The 22,878-nt window shown below is 49.4% G+C and overlaps 3 protein-coding genes across 6 annotated transcripts; 2 read left to right on the top strand and 1 right to left on the bottom strand.

Moving 5' to 3' along the window:
• The first annotated feature begins 1 nt into the window (after window position 1).
• LOC119155962 (epoxide hydrolase 1-like) lies at window positions 2-6,111 on the top strand. Its single transcript, XM_037405119.1, has 5 exons — window positions 2-90; window positions 1,285-1,499; window positions 4,230-4,338; window positions 4,657-4,782; window positions 5,723-6,111. The coding sequence occupies exons 1-5, from the start codon at window positions 2-4 to the stop codon at window positions 5,922-5,924; spliced, it is 741 nt and encodes a 246-aa protein (XP_037261016.1). The 3' UTR covers window positions 5,925-6,111.
• Window positions 6,112-7,801: 1,690 nt separating this feature from the next.
• On the bottom strand, window positions 7,802-10,102 carry LOC119155961 (MAD2L1 binding protein). Its single transcript, XM_037405117.1, has 2 exons — window positions 9,058-10,102; window positions 7,802-8,424 (listed from the first exon to the last, which is right to left on the bottom strand). The coding sequence occupies exons 1-2, from the start codon at window positions 10,075-10,077 to the stop codon at window positions 7,894-7,896; spliced, it is 1,551 nt and encodes a 516-aa protein (XP_037261014.1). The 5' UTR covers window positions 10,078-10,102; the 3' UTR covers window positions 7,802-7,893.
• A 10-nt stretch (window positions 10,103-10,112) lies between these two features.
• On the top strand, window positions 10,113-21,584 carry GTPBP2 (GTP binding protein 2). 4 transcript variants are annotated; one of them, XM_037405115.1, is made up of 12 exons: window positions 10,113-10,193; window positions 13,289-13,315; window positions 13,935-14,119; window positions 14,424-14,532; window positions 15,075-15,272; window positions 15,547-15,721; window positions 16,299-16,518; window positions 16,946-17,081; window positions 17,462-17,520; window positions 18,276-18,447; window positions 18,710-18,874; window positions 19,298-21,582. In XM_037405115.1, the coding sequence occupies exons 1-12, from the start codon at window positions 10,140-10,142 to the stop codon at window positions 19,493-19,495; spliced, it is 1,698 nt and encodes a 565-aa protein (XP_037261012.1). In that variant the 5' UTR covers window positions 10,113-10,139; the 3' UTR covers window positions 19,496-21,582. The 4 variants fall into 4 exon arrangements, with proteins under 4 accessions (XP_037261012.1, XP_037261011.1, XP_037261010.1 ...); XM_037405114.1 differs by lacking the exon at window positions 10,113-10,193 and adding an exon at window positions 10,697-10,934 and having other exon boundaries at window positions 16,302-16,518; window positions 19,298-21,584; XM_037405113.1 differs by lacking the exon at window positions 10,113-10,193 and adding an exon at window positions 10,698-10,934 and having other exon boundaries at window positions 19,298-21,584.
• The last annotated feature ends 1,294 nt before the right edge of the window (window positions 21,585-22,878 follow it).

The raw sequence follows: 22,878 nt of genomic DNA, 5'->3' as shown, positions 1-22,878 counted from the left end.
TATGAATAGATTGGGCTTCAAAGAATACTACCTACAGGGAGGAGACTGGGGATCTCGTATTACCACAAACATGGCCCAGATGCTGCCACAGTGAGTAGCAAAGGGAATCAGTGCAGAGAAGGTTTCTCCAGTTCTTACCCTACCTTCTTGCTCCATGGTCCGGGTCCTGCCTTCTGTTTGCCCTGCCTCTCATCGCCTTCTGCTTTGTTTTCTCCAGGGGTATCCCCACCCCTGTGCATTCAGTTATATTCATGTGCTTTGCATTGATACTGGTATTTGCATTCTCACGCTTTCTAAATTTCATAGAATCATAGAAGCATTTAGGTTGGAAAAGACCTTTAAGATCATTGAGTCCAACCATAAACCTAACACTGCCAAGTCCACCGCTAAACCAGGTCCCTAAGTGCCACATCTACACATCTTTTAAATACCTCAACCACTTCCCTGGGCAGCCTGTTCCAATGCTTGACAACCCTTTTAGTGAAGAAATTTTTCCTAATATCCCATCTAAACCTCCCCTGGCACAACTTGAGGCCATTTCCTCTCATCCTATCACTTGTTACCTGGGAAAAAGTGACCGACACCCACCTTGTTACAACCTCCTTTCACGCAGTTGTAGAGAGCAAGAAGGTCTCCCCCAAGCCCCCTTTCCTCCAGACTAAACAAGCCCAGTTGCCTCAGCTGCTTCTCACAGGACTTGTTCTCTAGACCCTTCACCAGCTCCGTTGCTCTTCTTTGGACACATCTTTCTTGTAGTGAGAGGCCCAAAACTGAACACAGTATTCGAGGTGCAGCCACACCAGTGCTGGGTACAGCATCACTGCCCTTGTCCTGCTGGCCACACAATTTCTGACACAAGCCAGGATGCTGTTGGCCTCCCTTATCTAGGGAAGAGTTGTACAGAGAAAAATGGAGTGCTGTTTGGCTTCTCTTTCACTAGGCGTGGAAGTAAGCTCTGCTGCATTTTGATTTGAGACCTCAAGGATCATCATCCTAAATCAGGAAGGAGATAAATTTAAAATTGGCAGGGAGAAAAGGAAGGAGCTCAGCCTTTCAGCAACTGAGCAGTACCATGAAGCATAGGACTTTCCTGGAAGGAGATGGCACCAGCTGTACCATTTTTAACTCGCCTAAATTTTTTTTGAAATCACGATAAATGTGAAGATCTTATGTATTTGGCTCAGTGAAATGCTTCTATTACAGCTCCCGTCAGACTTATTTTCTAGAAAATTTGGAAACAGAAAATTGCTTGATTTAACCTTCTATTAATTAACTTGATTTCAGATCTGTGAAAGGGCTTCATCTGAATCTTATCTTCGCTGGCAGACAAGGTTTGAGAAGGATGATTTCTGTGATGCTTGGGGCTTATATACCATGGCTCGTAGGCTTTACTAGGGAAGATGTTCGACGTATGTACCCTTTCATCCAGAAGAATATACATGAACTATTGCGAGAGTCTGGATACTTACACATCCAAGCCACCAAACCAGACACTGCAGGTAATGAACCTTCTCTATATCACTATGAACTTTGTATACTGACTGCTTAAGGCGTATAAAAACATAGTTGAACAAAAGCCAACCATGTTTGAGAAGCAATGAATTCTGGTGACTGAATGCAAGACATGGGGACAAGAGCTGTGTAAAAGGAAGTGAAAAGGAACCGCTTAAAAAAAGATGGAGACTACAAATATCACTTTTCAAGGTCTTTTAAATGGCATACCACTTCTCTATGGCAAAGAACCCTTTTGCAAAAAGCCCCTTAAAGTAAAGCACAGGACCCTGAAATTGAAGCTTCTAGAAATAAATGTGGGTGAAAACAAGAAAAATACCATAAGCAAGTGCAATGTGAAACTTGCAGAAAGGTAGACACAGCCATAATACCTGAAGCCAGAAGCATGATGTAGTGGGGCCAGTAGATAAGGAGTCTGAAGAAAGGTATGGCCATCTCAGAAAAGTTAAATGATTTATTTTTATAATATTATCAAAGATTATGGGGTATGCCTTTATTGAAATAAACCCTCATCAGGAAAGACAGCAGAGCTGTCTCAGACTGGCATCAGGTATGGAGACCATAGAATGAATAGCACCCCGTCCTGGCATTTAACTGGAAAAGAGGAAACTCAAAGTGAAACGTCAGCTAATGCCTAGTCTGTTGCTTGAACTGATTGCAATATCAGAGAAATAAAAGGAGACAAACCAGATACCAGGTTGGGGTTTTTTGGGTTTTCTTTTCAAAAGCCAAACAGTGAAGACAGCCCCCAGAAAAACAAAGGCCAGTATGTCTAGTGTCTGATCAGAAAACTAGCAGAAATGTTTTTAAAAGGAGAATTGATTTACAGGTGATAATATCACAGGGAAATCATGCTTCAAATATCAGAGCTCTGGCAGAATCAAGAAGCTGTGGATCTAGTAATGGAACATATTTAATTTCAAAAAAAAGTTTTGTTGAGGTTCCTTCCCCCAGTGTTCTTAAAGACATTAAACTGAATTAAGAAAAGGATTAAGTTCATAGATTAATAACCAGTTAACATGAGAATTCATGAATATAAATAAGTAAGCAAGTTCCAGGGGAGAGAGAGTATCACAAAAATCTGTGCTGGCACCTGTACCTTTCAGTATGATCCTAGTTTCTCTACAGATAAAAGTTAATGGTTAAGTGAAAATCTGACACCTATCCAGGGTTTGGTTTAATCTAAAGATAAATGTTTTTGTAACTCTCTGCAGTTAAGTGACTGGTTGATTAAACTGACCGATAAAAACTGATGTCAACAAAGTCCAAAGCAATTTAAGCAGAGGAAGAAAATCCCAATGGGGTCTAGTTTGGTTGCTGCTATGCAAGAGAATCCAAGAGTCAAGGACAGTGCTTTGAAACATCAGCCAGCTCAGAGTTTAAGAGAATCTTACAAACTCTTAAAGAAAGCAAAAAGAGAGTAAGATAAAACACTAAATCCATGATATTTAGAATCTCTTCCACCCCTGTTTCATTAATATATTTTATAATCAAAAGAATACATGAAGGGGAGAAAAAGAACCCTAAAGTGACCAAGCAACTTCCATACAAGCACTGTACATAGTCTAGGACTCTTTAACCTGGAAAAAAAAGAAGAGCAGGGATTTTGTAGCACACTAAAATTGTGAAAGGTAGAAAATAAATAGGCGGGAAAAACCACATATTTCCTGCTTAGTCTCAAAAAATATCTATATTATCAGTTTAGTTCTCATTAGGCAGGTTTAAAGCAAAGCTACAGTATTTTCACTCACCAGACGCTGTGGTACCTAAGATGTGTACAGGTTGAATCATTAGTAAGCTGCAAACAAGACTGGTATTTCTGAGCATCCAATCCATGAAAGTTGAATACAGTGATTCAGAGACAGCTTTCAGCTCAGAAAATGCTCACCTCCAGACAGGTCATATGCTAGCTGGCACATTTTAGCCTGCCCTACCTTTGCTGGTCAAAGCATTTACATGACTTTGATTTGTAGCAAATCACTTTAGGCCTGACAGCGCAGGGAAACTTGCACAAACTTACTTTGCATTAACTATGTCCACTATTAAATTGAAATCACATTGTGCATCATCTTCTACGAAGTCATTCAGTGCTAAAGTCACGCTAAAATACACTTGAGAGTAGGCAATTCTAAGGATACTGTAAAACTACAGCCTAGAGTGTGGTACAAGAATTTTCCCAAGGCAAGCTCTACCACTGCTGAAGTAATCCCTACCCGTTTTACAGGTTAAACCACAGATATAATATGCTGTGTTTATAATGTTTGTTAGCATTCCCCAAAGGCAGGAACAGATAGCAGATACACAACACTCCACTGTTTAAATTAGATAGAAAGTGAACAGCACTCCAGGTCCCAGTTAGCCATCCTAAGCAGGACAGTGCTCCCAAACAGTTTATCTGAAATTTCTTTTCAGAGTGTAATCCCTTTACATCTGAATTTGCTCTTTCTGCCACACATTACCAAGAAGCCCAGAGGATTTTCTTAACTCCTGGTTTCTTTTGTATAGGAATTACTCAACTTTATAGTGCTGTCAGTTATAGCCAAAATTCCATTGGGGTGAACTTTTCAAGAATAAAGTACTACCAGGGCTAGTAAAATGCACTCTTTACTGAATTCTCATAGAAAACTCTGAAGAACTGATGCAAGTCCAGTTTAACTCCCACTGAAGTATTTGCAATGCCAGGCAACTGCAATGGTTCTCTTGTTCTCCCGAATTAGGTTGTGGACTGAATGACTCCCCTGTGGGGCTTGCTGCATATATTTTGGAAAAATTCTCTACCTGGACAGATAAATCATTTCTGCATAAAGATGATGGAGGCTTGGAAAGGTAAGAAAACAGGTGCTCTTCCATGAGAGGACTCATTAAAAAAATGAGCAATGGTAACTAATGAGGAGATAGGTAAAAGACTGGCCAAAGCTGAATTTTGAGCATGAAAGATGACACATTAGTGTAAACTTACAGCAGACTGCCTGCACGCTACTGCTTCAGCACCAGGCAGTTTTGCTCTGGGCACATGGGTGCCAATTAATTTGCTGCTTGCAAACAAGTGGAGAACAAGAACAACTGTTCTTCAGGGCATGAGCCCAATACAGCGTATTGAGAAACAGCTTCCAATGAAATGTCTTCATCTTTTTCTATCAATAGCAAATACACTCTTGATGAGCTTTTGACCAATGTGATGATTTATTGGGTGACATCCTCCATTGTGTCCTCAATGCGATTCTACAAGGAGAACATCTCCAAGGACCCTGGTCTAACAGGCGATGCCAGGTAATGAAGTGGTAGGCGTAAGAAAGATTTGCAAATGAGATTGAACCACATTTGCCTGTATAAACATTTAGATCACTTACAACAGCAAACTTAACTTGTTAAAAAAAACAATCCAAGTTCTTATTTTCTTTTGATAAAAATAGTTGAGTCATTTTTCTTTTGAATCTGTAATTCACACAAAGTAGCTTGTAGCCAAGACAATGCAGCAGACTTATCAAAGTATATTCAGTCTTGTGTTCAAAATACAGGTCTTATTCATCAAACAACTGTGATCTGTGGCTCAGTTCAGTTAAAACAAAACAGAAAATCAGGAGCATTTCAAAGAGAGAAGTTTAAACTGAATTAGGAAGGATATGGCTTAGTGGTGGATAAAACTAACGACTACAAGTGTTAAGCACAGACTTGGGGAAGCAATTTGGAGAGCAGTACCTTCTAACAAACAAAGCACCTTCTAACAGCCACTGACTTTAAGATGACTATAAGAGAGGCTGACCAGAAAATGCTGCAGAACAGAATTCCATGTGATTGGTCATACAAACAAATAGAAGAGTCTTTTTCTTTGTACTTTCCTCAACCCATTTGTTACACTGGTACTATAAATTCTAAAGTAAACTTGAGCATGCTCATTTCTGACTTTCACAAAGAGGTGATGAGTCTTGCCATTTATTGCAAAACTATAAAAAAAGGTAAGTTTAAAAATATGAAACATTTCAAGATTGAACTGTGTGCGAAGTTGGCTCTACTTCACATTTTTGGGTATCATATTCTCATACTCAAGGAGATCCAAATACAAGCGAAGCTTTTCAGCAGAGTACAAACCACAAAATGTGTTGCTGTGGTGAAACTCTGCCAGCTGACTGTGGCAATTACTAGTCAGGAGGTTTTTATACAATTTCCCCAGGACTTTTTTTCAAAAATGCACTTAATTAATGTCTTCTAGGTTTGCAGTGTATGTTCCCACAGGGATTGCAGCTTTTCCTCAGGAGCTAGTACATACACCACGGGTCTGGGCAAAGGAGGTCTTCAAGAACATCATCACTTACTCTTACATGCCACGTGGAGGGCATTTTGCTGCCTTTGAGGAACCAAAGCTTCTGGCACAAGACATCATGCACTTTGTCAGAAAGGTGGAACAGCTGTGAACATGCACTTTATATACATATATAGAACAGAAGCAAGTTGTTCTGCCACCAGCAGAACCTTTACTTTGAGGGATTAAATAAATCCAATGTTGTCACATAGAGAAGACAACACTTTATTTTGATAATCATTACAGTACTAAAATTGTTAATGAAGCTCTAAAGCTTTTCTAAAGAATAAAAGAAAAAAACAAAAAATAAGCATCTAGTCTTCTTTCACTCCCGGCACCATATCATTGCTGCACTCATAGTTCAAGTATAACAGAATATATAAACAGTTTAATGCAATAACATTGCACTCATCTGGGGAAGAAAGTAGAAAGAAACCAACCCCTTGATCCTTAGAACTAAGGCTTCTATTTAAAAACTTCTTTAAACACTTGAGTGCTAGCATCTTAAATATGCATTACAAGCAGCTTTGGTGGAAGTGTAAAGGGGTTTGATCTCCTGAGCACAAACAGTCCTACATTCAAGTTATATTTCATTCAAGAGACCAGGAATTACATATTCAAGTGGGCAGCTGCACATAAGGCAGCTTTCTTCATTCTAACAGTTTTTCCCCTATAGGTAGCTTTAGCAATTACCACGCTATGTAAACAGATGTTTAATGGATAATAAGGCAAAGACAGCATTCCTAGCGTGCTCCAAGCTCAAAAATATCAACTTAATTTCCTCTTAGTTCTTTATCATTCCATTCCAAATGGTAAAGTTAAAATATGCACCAAGCGTAGCAGGTTACTTCAACCTTTACTCTCATTTCAAATTATTATCACACCATCCTGCAATTTTTGCTAGCAAGAACCTGCAAGCAACCTTGCTACCAGTAGGCTCGAGTTTCTCTTCAAATGGGATAGAGCCATTTAGCTCATTACATTACAGATACTTGAGTAGCTGACTGAAGGTTAAGTCCAGCAGACACCTAGTTTTGACACACTGTTCAAAGCTCTTAAGTGTTGCTCACCCTCCCTCCTTCTCCCATTCTGCACTAGACACCAGGCCAGAAGAAAGGGCTCAAGTTCTGCTCCCAAGTAACACATTATGACTTTGAACAGGAATTTGACAAGTAAAGATAGTGCTGAACTTGATCACACTCGCCTCACCACCTCTTCACATTTCATAAACGTTTAAGAGTCTAAGACTCTAAGACTTAGAAGTAAAAGCAAGCAAGAAACTAACTTTTATTGTTGTCTTAAGCGAGAACAAGCTAGCATGTTGGAACAGGAGTCCTAACTTCCTCTGAAGAGGGTTAGAGCAGAAACTGCTTGCTTTTAGTTTTAACTGTATATCTGATTGTCAAGGCTGTTGGACTAAAGGTTAGTAAAAAATAGGAAGACTTGCTTCCCCACTTCCACAGGACCAATCAACCTCTTTTTGTCACCAGTACAAGACCTCCCAATTACTCAGAAGTCCCTCTCTTCGGATTATTAAGTAACTGAAATTGAGTTACGGAGAAGTCTAATTTTATCAAATAGATAGGCAAACACTTGAGTACTCACTCAAGCCTGATCAGACTACAAAGGTCTCCTTTTACAGGTAAGAATGGCTATAGCCTTTATAGTAAAGGCCAAGTGTATTAATAGTCATGTACATTACCTAGAGTCCCAAGCAATCAGCTAATTTAGTAACAGCCACATTAAAACTCAGGAGGGAAAAGGTTTATCCAGTATTTGCCAGTTCAGCAGGTACACAGCAGGAAAGTTTTACTCCCAACACACCAGTTAGTCTCCTGTACCATAACTCAGGTCCCCAAAGAATCACTGTATCTTTGTGCAGCTGTGCCTTAAAGGGTATTTGCTTTCAACAATTCAGGAGATGAAAACAGATGGGACATAGTTAAACTACAGGAAGTTAGTAGATGCCCTGAAAAAAGGATCCAGACAGACAAGAATACACGGTTATATTTGATAAAGTTATCACTTAAAGCAACACCAAATTTTATTCAATATTCCATTAAAGTTCTACAGAGTGTAGGTCATTCATGAAAGCCTTTCAGCGCCACTGGTGCTTGAAACCAGACATAGTCCTCCCAAGCAGAAGTCACATGCTGAGGAGCTGAGGCATTTACGTTGACGTCTCCATCACAGGACAGGTTAACAGTTAGTTTCCTCCCTCGGGTTGGCACTTTATAGTTGAGCTTGGGCCGGAACCAATCAACACCACAATCACGGTGTCCCTGGAGCATAACAACAGTGCCCATGACAGGGAGAGCCTTCAGCTCACTGAAGACATCTGCAACAAAGAGTGAGTGAAAGAGCTTGCGAACACAGGATCCAGTTTTGAGGCTCTCCTCAGCGCTGCCCTCACAGATACCCTCAAAGTTGAGCTCATAGAGCTCCTTGGGGCTCATGACATTGCCTCCAAGCAGAATAAGAACCCGAGGAACCACTGTCAAACTAAACATTATTTCCAAGTGCTGGAACATTTCCTCCAGTTCTACCAGCACCTGCTGGCACTTCTTGCTTGCCAGGTCCATGGAGGGTGGCTTCTTCATCACTTCTCCACCCTGGAAAACAAAGCGAAGAAAGATCAACCCATTTCATTATTAGGAACATTAGTACCAACACATGGTTCAGAAAGCATGGCCCATCCCATCCCTGAAAGTTAAGGAAGGTTCAAGGGTTTATGTGCCTTTTAAGAGATACAGATACCCACATACAGAATCAGGAGATCCAAGATGAACACAAATGGCTGCCCTATAGCTACTCAGTTTAAATCTGAATCATGCTGCTGAGGAACGCCCACAAGAATTACAAACTCCATCTTTTAAAGATCAGCTATCACTCCAAAAACACTTACCAGGCTTTTTTCTTAAAGTTGCTTGAGTAACAAACAAAGCAGTGGCATGCTTTGAGCACAAAGTGGAACAACAAGAGACAAATAGCAACTTTTTGAGACCTTTAGCCACCTAACCTAAAGGGTTTTTTCGTTGTTTGTGGGTGGTTGTTTTTTTTTTAAATGAAGTTGTGGTAACACTTAAGGATACAGGTACAACCGCACTTCATTTTAGAAGCGCTTGGCACATTAAAATACAGTTTCCTGAGCTAGAACAGTTACCGGACATGAAAAACCCCAAAAGCCGCAGCCCCTGTGGCACGGCTGCCCCCAGACCCAGGGGTCCCGCCCGGGGGTCCCTTACCTGCGCCGCCCGCCAGCAGAAGTGGGCGAGCTGCTCGTAGGGCAGCGGGAGCTGGTGCCGCTGGTACAGGACGTGCTTGAGCAGTTCGCAGGCGAAGCGGCAGCAGCTCTCCCGGCTCACAGCGCCCGGGAACACCACGGATACCGAGGGGTAGGAGACCGGAGGGCTGCTCTGCCGGGTCCTCATCTCGTCACCACGATCTAGGGCCGGTAACGCCTCAGCTATGAGAAGCGGGGACGCCGAAGAGGCCGCTCGGGCGAGAACAGGCGCCACCGCAACGCCAGGAGCCGCCATTTCCCGGCCAACGGAGAACGGCCAGCTGGGATTTGAACGGCCGCGTGCGCCGCACGGCATCATGGGAGCGGCGGCGCACTCGCCCCTCTCGGCCCGCGGCGGCTCTGGCGTTATGTCGGCCAGGGCCGGGCGCGCCTTCAGCCCCGCAGCTCGCCGCGGCCCGGCGGGAGGGGGGCCCGCGGCCAGCCCGGCCCCGGGCAGCGGAGCGGAGCGGGCTGACCCGGCCGGCTCGCTTCTCCTGCCTTGGTAGCTGTGCGGGGAGCAGGTCCAGGGGCCGTTGCTGAACTGCTCGGTGGGGCTAACGGCCGCCGCGCTGAGGGGGCACCGCGGCGGCTGCGGCAGGCCCGGGTGCCCGGGCGCGGGCGCCGTGAGGTGCGGCTGCGTCCTTGCAGGGCTGCCCGGGGGGCTCCGGGAAACAGGCTGACTGGTTTGGCCCCCGCCCTGCGCTGGAGCCCAGCCAGGCTGGCCGCCCTGGGGCCTGGCAGCCTTGCTGGCTCCGGGCCCTGGCAGCACTCCCTTTGGCCTGCGGCGGGCTCTCCTCCCGCGGCCGGGAGGCTGGGAGCGTGCCGCGAGTGGGAGTCGCCGTGTTTGGAAACAACGTGGCCGCAGCCCCATTGGGTGCTGCCGCCAGGACACGGCGCGGCGAGGGCGGTCGCTGCCGGCGGGGGGCGGGAGGAGCCGCTCCCCGGCGAGGAGGGTGGGCGAGGTTCCTCCGCGGCAGCGCATGCTAAAAGCCCCAAAGAGTGTTAAAGTTGCAAAGACTAACCGGGCGCCGCCCTCGCCAGAGGATGCGGTGGAGAAAAACGAGGCTTGGCGGCGGTGGGAGACGGGCCAAACGCTCGGTGAGGTGATGCGGAGCACGGCAAGGGGGTCTTGCTGTCGCCCCCCGCGGCAGGAGCTCTGCGACCGGGCTGTGCGGTGATGAGGTACCGCCTGTGCCGAGCGCCCTCAGTAACGTTCCAACGACGCCAGTAAGAAGCGGGCGCCGGTCGGCCGTTGTCGCTCAGCGAGGCCCCGCCCCGCCGCGAGGCCTGTGAGCCGCGAGAGGGGAAACCGGCGGGCACGAGCGGGTCCCGCCGGGCGGGCCCGGGGCAGCGGCAGCACACCTCGCGTTGTGCGCCGCGGCCGCCAGGCGGCGCCCTCTCTCGGACTCCAGCTCCCATCCGCCCCCGCGGGGGGAGCCCACAGGGGAGCGAGGGGGCGCGCCGCGTGGCGCGCCGGGAGCTGCAGTTCCGAGGGGGCGGGGCGCGGGGCCTTCTGGGAGCCGTAGGCGAGCGGGACTCTGTTTCCCGTGGCGCCGCGCGGCGGCTGCTGACGCCGGGGCGGCGGGGCCGGGGCGGGGAGCCCGGGCGGGGGAGCGGGCGCCGCACCGGGGCGGCGGGGCCGCGCCGGCTGCCATGGACTCGCGGGTGTCGGAGCTGTTCGGGGGCTGCTGCCGGCCGGCGGGCGGCGGGGCAGGCGGGGCGATGCGCGGGCGCGGGGGTACCGCGCCCGGCGGCGGCGGCAGCGGCTCGAAGGCGAAGAAGAAGAACGGGCGGAGCCGGGGGGGGAAGGCCAACAACCCGCCGTACCTGCCGCCCGAGGTGAGCTCCCCCGGCCGGGCCGGCGGCCGCCGCCGCGTCCCGTCAGCCGCGGAGGGGGCGCCCCCCGCCCCGAGGCCTGGTGTCGCGGGGTCCGCGCCGCTCCTGTCAGGGCCGGGCGGGTCCCGGGGGCGGGGGGCGCCGCCGCTGCGGGGCTGGAGGGGGCGGAGGGGTGGGGTGTCCCCCCGAGCAGCTCGGTGCGACCCGCGCCTGCAGCTCCCCCACCGTCGCGGGTTTGGTCGCTCGTCAGGTTGGGGGCTGCTTCTGGAGAGGCTCGGCCGGGGGTCCCGGCGGGGTCGGTGCGGGGTCGGCTGGCAGCCCTGCGGGCGGTGCTGCAGCCCCGGGCCCGCGGGCGGTGTGCCCTCCTGCCCCGCTCTCTCCTCCGGGGTTTGACGTGGCAGCACACTGTGCTTGTGTCCCTGGTGCCAGCAAGCTCCTTGCGTGGCCCACCAAGCCCTGTCCGTTATTAGTATCTTGCTGCCTGGTGTCTGTCTGTGGGTGCTTTGCCGTCTGGGAACTAAATAGCTTCAGAAATAAAGATTTGCTCAACTCGTAGTCCCGAGCATCCTGTTCGCATCTCTCCCCGAGAGCCAATCTGGTGGGTGTAAGTCCCTTTCCAGCTGCCAAACTCATAGGCATTGCTCAGCAGGCTCTAGTGACTCCCCTTCACGGCTAATTTGACAACTTTTCTTACGCAGAGATGCAGATGGTACTGACGGTGTGAGGCACTTGCCTCTTGCAGCAGGAAAAAATGGCATTGGTAGTGAGTATGTTGGTTAGTTCAGGCAGTTGGCACCGTGCTGATAGGACTGTGGGGAGCATTACATTGCCCTGGAGTCAACTGCTTGGTCCTACTCAGTGAGCTTTCTGTAAAATCTGTAAGAGCCTGCGCTGGGAGGGAGCGATTCCTCCAGGAGGCAGGGCTGTGACTCTTGGCAAGACAGGAAAACAGCACTTTGCTACTGCTAGATCTTCTCCATGGGCAGGATTGTCCCCTGCAGCCTCAGTTTAGTTTCTGTGTCTTTTGAGCTGGAGGCTGGACAGCCCCCTGCGGTTTCAGCACAGCTTCCTGGCCCTGGCTACCCTGTGCAGTATGTGGCCCAGCAAGTCTAGGCTTGTTGCTTTCCTAGTCTCAGCTGCCTTGAAGGAGACCCACCCCCTTATTTAGATGACAGCACAGTAGGTGAATGTGTTTTTCCTAGAGCTGGAAAGCTGGTAGATGGTAAGAGAGGAAGACCTTCTGCAAGTACCCTTTTCTCACTGCGTAGCTCCGCTACCCGAGAGCCGAGCTGACAATTCAGAACTTCCTTCTGTTGGCCTTTTGCCACTGTAAACAACACTGTGGTTAGGAACTGAGCTAGAAGGCAAGGAGAGGGCTCTTGCCTCTCCTGACATGCAAATCAGTGTCCAGAGGAAAAGGAAGTGCTTAGTGTTGGCAGCCCCATTTAGTCTGCCACAGTACTTGGCTTCATGCAGGCTCCAGCACCTTCTCAGTGGTCCTTAGACTGAATCAGTAAGAAAATTACTTTGATATTGGCTAAATGTTCTCTTTGTAAAACTGGAGCCTGTTGTGGTTGGAATGAGCTTGGTGAGCACCCGGGCCTTTCTGTGACAGCCCAGTCCAGCTCCAGCCCTTCCTGGGAAAGTTCTGAGCATGTTGTGGACAGACAGTCCCAATCAGCTCTGGTTCTCCAGAACTGCCAGGCCAGTGACCAGCTGGCTGTACTGCAAAGAATTCAGTAGCTTGTTTCCTTATGTATGTAGTCCTTTTTTTCTTGCAGAGAGAAGATATGCGAGGATATGGAAAGGAGTCAGTGAAAAACTAATTTAGTGAGGGAGGGTATCAGTCTGCAGGAGAGCAGGCAGTGACTTTTGTTCCCAGTCTCCTGTTTCTGTGCACATTGGGTGGATGGAAGCTGCTGGATAGGATGGGAGTGGGATGCTCTGGGTGGCATTGTGGGTCATGGATGGGTGGTGGAGAATACTTTTAATCATCTGCTGGCCTGTGCCTTTTTGAAACTGGAACTCTCTCTCTGTGACTGTTAGACCGGCCCTATTCTTCACTGGCAGTAAAAAAAATATCCCAAAACCAGCATTAGCCCCCATGTCCCTCTCTAGTTTTGTCCTCTGGTTTCCATGATATGGGATGCAAACAGCAGAAACAAACCTAAAGTAAGTTCCAGTTGAGCGTAGGAATGAATGGCAGAAGAGCCTATGACCTAACGCTGTATTTCTGCCACTTTCCCTCTCTCTGAAACCGTCAGCATGAGCTGCAGAGTATCTGGGCATCTGATGCCTATAGAAGTCCCTGCTGGCACAGCATCTAACCTTTCTGTCTCGTTTCATTCTCTGACCAGGCAGAAGATGGGAACATTGAGTACAAGGTGAGCCTCTTGAAGTTGCAGAAGGAGGTCTTCCTCCCAGAGGGTTATTTTGCAGTGAGTAACTTTACCAAACACAGCATATGGGAAACATGTCCAAGGAAAGGATAGAAAAGTGGACACTCTACTAAGGGTCTATCAATCATCTTCTGTATTTGTGCCTAGCAATACCCAGTATGCTGAGCTGGAAGAATTTGATCCCAGTACTCATTTTGAGGAATCTGGTTTAGGAGATGAGGGCCACTGTGTTTTTCCTGAAATCTTCTTCCTTTTGAGAGAGAACGGCAGGTGTCCCTGAAAATCATTTGTCACTTTCTTGTGGCTTTTTTGCCATTTGCACTTACTGGCTCCTGTGTCACAGATCAGTCCCACAGCAGGCAGGGTACAGATCCCTTTGGCAAGATGCAGGAAAGTTCTTCTACCATATGTATACACCTTTATGAAACCCTTTCTCATCTGTCCTATGGCTTCTGTGCAGACACTAACTTGGGTTGTGTTTTCTAGAGGTGGGTCAGAGCTGGGGGAATTCCTTCATGGTGTTGGGTTAGGGAGTTGCTGGCTTGGGTACTGGGATTCCCTCTGCATACAGGCTGTGACTGTAACTACCCCCTTCATTAAACAGCTAAAGCTAGTGAATCCCTCGCAATATCGCTTTGAGCACCTGGTGACACAGATGAAGTGGCGACTACAGGAAGGCCGAGGTGAGGCTGTCTATCAGATTGGTGTGGAGGACAACGGGCTGCTGGTGGGCCTCTCAGAGGAGGAGATGCGTGCCTCACTCAAGACACTGCGCCGTATGGCAGAGAAGTAAGTGTTCCCTTTCATCTGCAGGACCCACAGGCATAAACAGCCTCCAGTAGAGAGGCTCAGCCCCAGGAGTCCCCTGAGGAGCCAGTGGCTTCATTCTACAAAGCCCCTGTATGACTGAAATTCCCTCATCATGAGGCTCTGTAAATACAAGGGCAGTTACGGGGCTTTTGACTGGAAGCTTGAGGCTCCTTCCCTGCTATCCCCAGCTTCCATCCCATTTGCTTTGCCAGCTGTGATTCTAGAGGTGCAAGAGCTGCCAAGTACAAGTGTGTCTCAGTCCTTCCTTTCATGTTTGTGGCAGGGTTGGGGCTGACATTACGGTGCTGCGGGAGAGGGAGGTCGATTATGACAGCGACGTTCCAAGGAAGATAACGGAGGTCCTTGTCCGAAAGGTGCCTGATAACCAGCAGGTAGGGACCTGTGACTTGACCATTGTCTCCTGCTGGAGACTTAAAGGCTTCATACAAGCAGCTTCCTTTTGGAATGGGAGTCCAAACCCTAGAGGCACTTTGTCATAGATTGGCCCATAGCAGATGCTTTGAAGAGCTTCCAGAGAGAGGCCTGATAACACTTTTAATCTCCAAGATTGTGGTTGAGGCAGATACCAGTAGGGGAGATTGCCAGGATCAGAGGTGCAAAATTATTTCACTTCTATGGCAACAGTTCTGGTGCAGGCTAGTGTGCAAACAAGTAAAAATTTAGAGGTCCTGCTGCAGCAGACGGCCTTTTTTGTGATGTCAAAGCCTGATGTGTCACATCACAACTCCAGGGAGTGTATCAGGACTCCTGGGCAGTTTGCTGGGAGCAAGAGCAGAATGAGCAAGATTACACTGCACAGTGTCCATCATGTAAAGAAGCTCTTTGAGGCACATCTCCACTGCCATGTAATGTTCATGCACTCCCAGCACAGCAGCAGCAGAGTTTCCTGATTTCTCTGTTCTTCTTCCTGTAGTTCCTAGACCTGCGAGTAGCTGTGCTGGGGAATGTGGACTCAGGGAAATCAACCCTGTTGGGTGTCCTAACACAAGGAGAGCTGGACAACGGGCGGGGAAGAGCACGCCTCAACCTCTTCCGGCATCTCCATGAAATCCAGTCAGGAAGAACGTCGAGCATCAGCTTTGAGATCCTCGGTTTCAACAGCAAAGGAGAGGTGAGGGAGTGGGCTGCTGAACTCAGAAAGCTGGAGGAGAGTAGGACTACCCTCCTGTTACAACTGTGAGTGGGACATGAGAGAAGTGGCACAGCTCTGTGCCTCTTTAGCTGAACCTGAGTGCTACTTGTCCATTTGCAACAGGCATTGTTTCTTGCACCCATGGTGAATGATCTCTCCTCACTAATTCTGAGGTCAAAGTGGATAGAAGAGCTGGGTTTTCTTCATTTGCCTGCTGGGGCTCCTTCTCTTACCAAGTCCTTATGTTCCTCAGGTGGTAAATTACAGTGACTCCCGAACAGCAGAAGAGATCTGTGAGAGTTCTTCCAAAATGATCACTTTCATTGACCTGGCTGGCCACCACAAGTATCTTAAGACAACCATCTTTGGTCTCACCAGCTACTGCCCGGACTTTGCTATGCTGGTGGTTAGCGCCAACACTGGCATTGGTGAGTGTTGCCCTGCCTGCATGGACTGGCAGAAATGTGTGAAGAGAAATGGAGAATGGGGGCAGTGGGTCCTTGTTAGCTGGGAACAGCTGTCAGAAAAAAAAATACTAGTGTGGAAGCAGAGCTGGGATCCTCTTAGACTGCCTTAAACTGTACCCTGGACAGAGATGCTTTGTTTGGAATTTGAGGCTGTGTTTGTCAGAAAAACCCCCTAATTTTGACATATTAGGGATGCTGAATGCTGAAGCCTTGTAAAAAGGCAGCTGGAATTCTCCCACATCTTTCCTTGACATTTTTGTGGCTGTTTTCTGGCAAACTCGTGCCCAAGAATAAAAATTACTGCATCTTTCTGAAGCACAGAGATCAGTCACAAAAATTCTTGGTGGTTTTTATTTTTCTGGACTGATGTTTGGTTTCATTTAAAAGATAATTTTGCTTTTTCATTGCCTGGTGAACTAAGCAGTTAGGGTGAAATCTCTAGAGTGGGCCTGTGGGAGAGCCAGGAGACACAGCTGTCGTGTAAACAAGCAACAGTGATGACTGCTACTGTACCTACACTCTCACATGTCTCCTGCAGCAGGCACAACACGAGAGCACTTAGGCTTGGCCATGGCCCTCAAGGTCCCCTTCTTCATTGTCATCAGCAAAGTTGACTTGTGTTCAAAGGCCACCGTGGAACGGACAGTGAAGCAGCTGGAGCGAATCCTGAAGCAGCCAGGCTGCAACAAGCTCCCGCTGCTTGTGAACTCAGATGATGATGCAGTTACAGCAGCGCAGCAGTTTGCACAGTCTCCCAAGTAAGGGACCATTACTTTTCTCTTCTGGGAGCAGGCAGTTCAGACTGGGCTGCTGTGCGGAGCTGGGGAAGGGGAACTACAGGGGAGGCAACTGTATCTTGAACATCTTGGTTTCTCATCAAGTTTCCTACCTTTGCATTCTCCAAGAAGGCATTTTCTTCTCCCAGGCCTTTTTCTGGGCTCTGGGAGCAGAAGATGCCTGAGGCTTCACTGGAGTTACTTCTCCATGACAGAAGTGTAGGGGACTGGTACCTCAACCAACCACTGAGGCAGGGGTTTACTGCAGAGTTGTACCTAGCCAGTGTGCCCTCCTGCTCTAGCTTGCAGTCTCTGTCCTCTTGCTGCACTCAGGACATTCAGAATCCCAGCCATCTTCTTCAGCTGCACTCTGGCCTTCTGTTCATTCCTGCCTATTTGTGTCTGACAGCATCACCCCAATCTTCACACTGTCCAGCGTTTCTGGGGAGAACCTGGATCTCCTAAAAGTCTTCCTCAACATCCTTCCTCCACTGACCAACAGTAAAGAGCAGGAAGAACTAATGCAGCAACTCACAGAGTTTCAGGTGTGTAAGGGAGGTTTGTTTCTAGTTCTGGTACTGCACTCTTTGCTATGACATGTGACAAACATCTGGGGGATCTGGACACCATGGGCAGAGACTTGGTGAACTCCTGGACTACTAGGAGACATTAAAGAAAGGACTTGGTTCTTGAAAAAAGCCTGTTAGGCAGGGTTCTGTCCTAACCAAGGGATGCCCATCTCAGGGGTAAGATTGTTTCTCTGGTTGCCGCTTCAAAGGCAGAGGTTCCTCTAGTGGGAGGTAGTGGGAGATGTCTGATGACCAGCAGAGAACTCACCTCCCTCCGCACAAGGGGTGGGTACCTTGTCTCATTCTGGAGAACCTATTTCAGTTGTCTGAGAGCTCATTCTTGTGCCTTGCTGCAGGTCGATGAAATTTATACTGTGCCAGAGGTGGGGACTGTTGTGGGAGGAACTCTGTCAAGGTAAGTGAGGCCAAACAGACCAGTGTGGGTGTGAATGGTTGCTGAAGTTCCCACAAGGTTAGAGTCATCTGCTGTAGATGTGGAAGCAGCGCGAGGCTCAGTCCTGACTGCTGCCAGGTGACTGGGCCAAGTGAGGGTAAAGCCCTACAGGGTGCTGGGAGGTGCCATGAGCAGACCATTGGTCCCGTGGTGGCAAGCAGGAGTCTGCTCTAAAGTTGCTGGATTAGGAACGTAACCGGTAGCATGCTGAAGAAAAGCATCCTGGGACCCAGAGTGGACAGAGGTTAGCCATGATCCCAAGGCCTCGCTTTCCTCCTTCCTCAAGCAGGGGGAGGAAATGTAGAGGGCAACTCCTCCGATCCCAGCAGAGGTTATCTGCATGCTGCCCCGTGAGAAGGCAGCTGGCCCTCAGTGTTTCAGAGTGATCAGATCAGGTGCAGGCCACCAGTGCATCCACACGGAACAGGTGTCAGCTACAGTCTCTACAGCAGAAACAATGCAGTGTGGCGGAGTGCTGGGGACAGAATGGGCCCTGTCTGTACCTGGTATTCTTAGAAGTGATAATGTGGCTTCTGCTCATGTTGTAGGAAATCCCTGTTCCCATCAGCTTTGCTTCCCTGTTAGTTGGTCCAGGGTAAGGGTCTAAGGACACTCACCTCCTTGGCCCTGGGTGAGTTTGTGCGGATTGATCTTGGAGGGTAAATTTTTTTCCTTGTCTCCTGATGAGCTCTGTCCTACTCTTCTGCCCTGGGCAGTGGGATCTGCCGAGAAGGGGAGAACCTGGTGGTTGGTCCCACTGATGATGGAAAGTTCCTCCGGCTGAAAGTGTGCAGTATCCAGCGCAACCGCTCTGCCTGCCGAGTGCTGCGGGCTGGGCAGGCAGCCACGCTGGCCCTTGGACCCTTCGACCGCTCCCTGCTGCGCAAGGTGAGTGCTGCTGTTGTCAGGTTGCTCACTGGTCCAGTGAGCAGGACTGGAGGCTTCCCTGTAGGTCCCCCGTTGGTAGGGTGGGAATGAAGTACAGATGTTTGCAGGAAACTTGCTGGAAGGGGAGGAAATGGTCAGACTACAAAGTAGGATGAGAATGGGGCGCAGCCCAGGTTGCAGAGTGATGTGTTTGTGGCACTGGGGGCTGTTCCCAAGCAAGGGGACTGGTCCTAACTGGTCTGAGCTTTGGGTTGTTGTGCAGGGCATGGTCATGGTGAGCCCAGAAATGAACCCCACCATCTGCTCCGTGTTTGAAGCTGAGATTGTGCTGTTGTTCCATGCCACGACTTTCCGGAAAGGGTTTCAGGTGACGGTGCACGTGGGGAATGTGCGACAGACTGCTATTGTAGAGAAGATCCATGGAAAGGTAGGCATGGGAGGAAAGGGAAGATGGACTTCCCTGTGGGGTTTGTTTGGATTCCACCAGGCCCCCTAGTAAGGCTAGGGGCTACTGGTATCTTGAGTAGCTGTGTCCCTTCCTAGGAGCACACTCCGTCCCCTTCTCCTGCCCATTTGGTTGCTTTTCTTCCCAACATGGTAAAGAATTCCCTCCTTGCAAAACAAGCAGCATAATGAACTACAGCAAGACTGAAGAGAGGTGAACTCTCCGTTCTCCAGAGCTTGTGTCTTCCTGTGTCCTCTTGTGCATACAATAATGGGAAGGGCTTAAACCTTGCAGTCTGAGGGAGGCAACCTCCTCATTTGCCTTATCTTCTCAGCATCCACATGCACCTCTGCTGCATGCATTGGTATGGTGGATGGGTCTCAGCTCTCTCCATTTTCTTTTCAGGACAAGCTGCGGACAGGAGAGAAGGCAGTTGTCCGTTTCAGGTTCATCAAGCATCCTGAATACTTGAAGATTGGAGCCAAGCTGCTTTTCCGTGAAGGAGTCACCAAAGGCATTGGGCATGTCACTGACCTCCAAGCCATCATCACCAAAGAAAATGGCCTGGAGGAGTCCCTGGGGCCTGGACAGCTGAGCTTCTGACTACCACTAGGTCAGAGAGATCTCCACTCACCAACACCCAGGGAGAAGGATGGAAGCTCCCGTGGTTCTCCGAGTGATGCCTGGAGCTGCTGCTGTCCCGTTCTAGTGTGGGTGTCCCTCCTCCACACTGTGAGATGGAGCCTGGGAGAGTTTCTTGCATTCAGTGCCGTATATGGGGCAAGTTAAGCATGTTCTCCACATTGTCTGCAGCTTCCATGACCCTGCCCTCCTTCAGAATAGATCAGAGGCACCTGCAGACCTGGGCAGGCAAGTTGTGGCTTTGTTTACTGTTTGAAAATTACTGGTTGGGAGGAGCAGAACCCTTGAAGACTAGCAGTAAAGAGATGGTTTTCCATCTCTGGTCCCATTTCTGCTCTCTGAAGCACTGGGATGACAACAATCCTCTCTTGAATCATCCTGCAGCACATCCTTCTGGGCAGGGGATGGAAGAGGTCCTGCTACCCACAGCAGGGGTTTGGTTGAACCTCTCAGAATGCATTCAGGACACTTTTTAACCGTTTTAATCTTGGTTGGCTTTAATCTGCTGTGTGTCCGTTTGTGTGTTGGTTTTGCATTACTCCAATCTGAGTGTCTTAGTGTTGGACAAATGTTCTGTTCCCCACTCACATGTACATGCTCCTTCAGCATCCCACTTTCTGACTCCTGGGAAGCTGTGGCTGCTCTGAGTGGCGCAGCTTCCCGATGTAACGTCGTGAAGGCAGCGTTTGCGCTTCCATCCGTTCCTTGCAGCAGCTGGGCAGGAGGCCGTTCTGTGGAGCGGAGCGGGGCCTGGGTCTGTGCTGGCGTGTGCAGGTTGTTTCCATGGGTGTTCAGCTGACGGTGTCATCTGCACATTGGCAGCAGTGGTTTGCAGTGGGCTTCCTGGTGTGGCTGTTCCAGGTCCCAGCCCAGCTTGCTCCTCACACGCTTGCCTTAATGTGCGAGGAGGATAGGCTGCATTACTAACACAAAATCAGGTGACTTGTATTGTTTAGATGTGATTTGACAGTGGCGTGATTTTATTTGTTTCTCCTGGAGGAAGAACTCTTTTCTTTCCCTTGCCACTGGGGTTTGTTGTCAGAAGAAAGCTGATGTTGCCAGCAAGGACTCTGTGAACAAAGAGTGGAGCACGTTTGTCTCCCACTCGCTGTTGTGCAGCTCGGCTGTGTAGCCTGGAGGGTGCAGCAGGGGCTGTATGGCTGTACATAGGCTTTTGGTTTTATTGTTGACTGTTAGACCAAATGTGTCTACTGTGAGCAACAGGCCTTCAGCCAGCCCTGTTGCATGGTGTGGTGGCCTGCCAACCCTGACTGAAGAGAAGGGCGAGAGCCTGTGATAGCACTTGGGCACCCAAACAACCGTTCTACTACCGGGAGAGCAAGTTCTGCTGCTGGCACAGGCAGTGCCTGCGGGGCTGCGTGGCCCGTGCTGATCTGTGGATGTCGCAAAGTGGTGCTCTCCGCTGGGCTGGGCTCTAGCAGGTGGGGAGGTGGCAGCTACACCCTGCAAAGAGCGTGCTGAGGCACGGGGAAACCAGTGAAATGGTGATATCAATGAAGGGATTCAGAGGCAGCTTGGTAGTGACAGGAGTGGCCTGTCCCTCGGGGGGAGCACTGACTTCTTCTGCTTCTCCCCCATCAGCCCAGCAGTGAGACAGGAGCTGCTGGCTCAGGGTCACTGCTCAAGCAGGATCCCTCTTCTTTTCCTATCCTGGCAGTGGTCTGGGTGTTACGGTGACGTGGTCTTTCACCCATGCCTGCAGGAAGGACAAGCCCCAGCTGCCAGCACGCTCTTCCCTTTGGTGCTAGTGGGTCACAAAGAAAGCTGCCTGGGGTGTGGTGGGGACTCCAGCTGTTTGCAGCAGCCCTGATGTTTTCTACTCCAAAGTGGGCATGGGTGCTGTGACCTTCTCTGAAATAGCTGATGGCTGGTCTCACCTCATCCCTGCCATCTGTGGCATGACTGTTCTTGGTGCCATGCTCTTCATAATTGCTGTTTTGTTGTCTTGAATTTTTCTAATGCTGGGGGTTGTCACTATTCCCCAAGCATCTATATATAAATGTACAGAATAAAGATGTTTTATTGAGCTCGCTGGCTGAATTGTACACTGAGCGAGGGTGGAGTTGGGCTCTTGCCCTGCTGCCCTTGGAGCTGGGTCATGGTTGGAGATGGCTGCCCTTCACCCCTTCCTAAGCTTCCTGCATTCAGCCCTATAAATACTGCCCTGTAGCGTGGAAGGAATGCACGCGTGCTGCTGTTTACAACTGTGCTCTCCCAGCTTATCTGAGCAAGCCTGGGTGTGCAGCCTGGGGTGACAGGCAGCCACGTCACCCTGAGCACAGCACTTCAGGCTGTTGTGGGCGGAACAGGCTGTGGCAAGTGCCTCCTCAGCCACAAATTCCCCCAGAGCCTAATTAAAGGGATGCTTTCTAGGGCACGCATCTAACTGGTGGTTTATTTTTATAATAGCTTTGACCTTACCAAGGGGTTCACAACTGCCGTCTCTCCACGAGAACAAGTTGTTCCCTTGGGACAAGCAGAGGCAGAAAGGCTTCCCTGTGGAGGTGACTTGTGTCACTGAAGGGATTTGCCTGTTACCAACATGGTTTTGTGTCAGGTAGTGACATCTGTAGAGCCCAGTGTTGCCAGACACTTAGGAAACCAGATGTTCCACTGTCACAGGAGCGTAAGGCAACCCTGCCAGACTGGTTGCTATTTCTCTTTGCGTGAGGACTTGGGAAACTTTGTCACTTTGCAACGTGAGGACTGTCATTAATGGGAGTGACTCTGTAATTCCTCCCTCTGCTGCTTACCAGCAGAGCTGCACGCACCAGAATGAGCTGCTTGTGCTTCCTGAAATGTCACAACTGTGTTGTCAAGTATTAGACCCCTACTGACAGTAATGCAGGACCTTCCCAGCACAGGCTGTTTGCTGGAAGGAGAGCAGCTCAACGGCTGTGAGTAGGATGGTGTAGTTCAGAAAAGAAGGGGAAACGGCACATGCGAATACAGCTGCACTTTGCATCATTATCTGCTGCCCGAAAGGCGCTCTCCCTTGGTCAGGGAGGGGAAGTCTGCAGCTGATGAAACTCGGCAAAGTGTGTTTCCAAACCCCACCCAGTGCTGCCTTTGATGTGGCACGTTCCCTCCTCCTGCCCCACGAGCGGAGTTCAAATTATTGGCAGCAGCACTTGTGGCAGAGGCTGGTGGGCTCCAGGCAGCTAGCTGCGTAGCACAGAGCTGAGCCCTGCCAGGCAGCTGTGGGCAAGCACATCTCTTGCCCTGGAGCCCGTCTCGCCCTCTTTCAGTGCTTGCTTGACCCCTCCATGATGCTCTTTGTTGGCTGTTGTAATTTGTGGAGCACTGGGGCGGCCACTCTGCTG

This window comes from Falco rusticolus, chromosome 12 (genome assembly GCF_015220075.1).
Source record: "Falco rusticolus isolate bFalRus1 chromosome 12, bFalRus1.pri, whole genome shotgun sequence".
Taxonomy (NCBI): Eukaryota; Metazoa; Chordata; class Aves; order Falconiformes; family Falconidae; genus Falco; species Falco rusticolus.
Note: the sequence above shows the minus strand (reverse complement) of the source record. Positions and strands in the feature narration are given on the sequence as shown.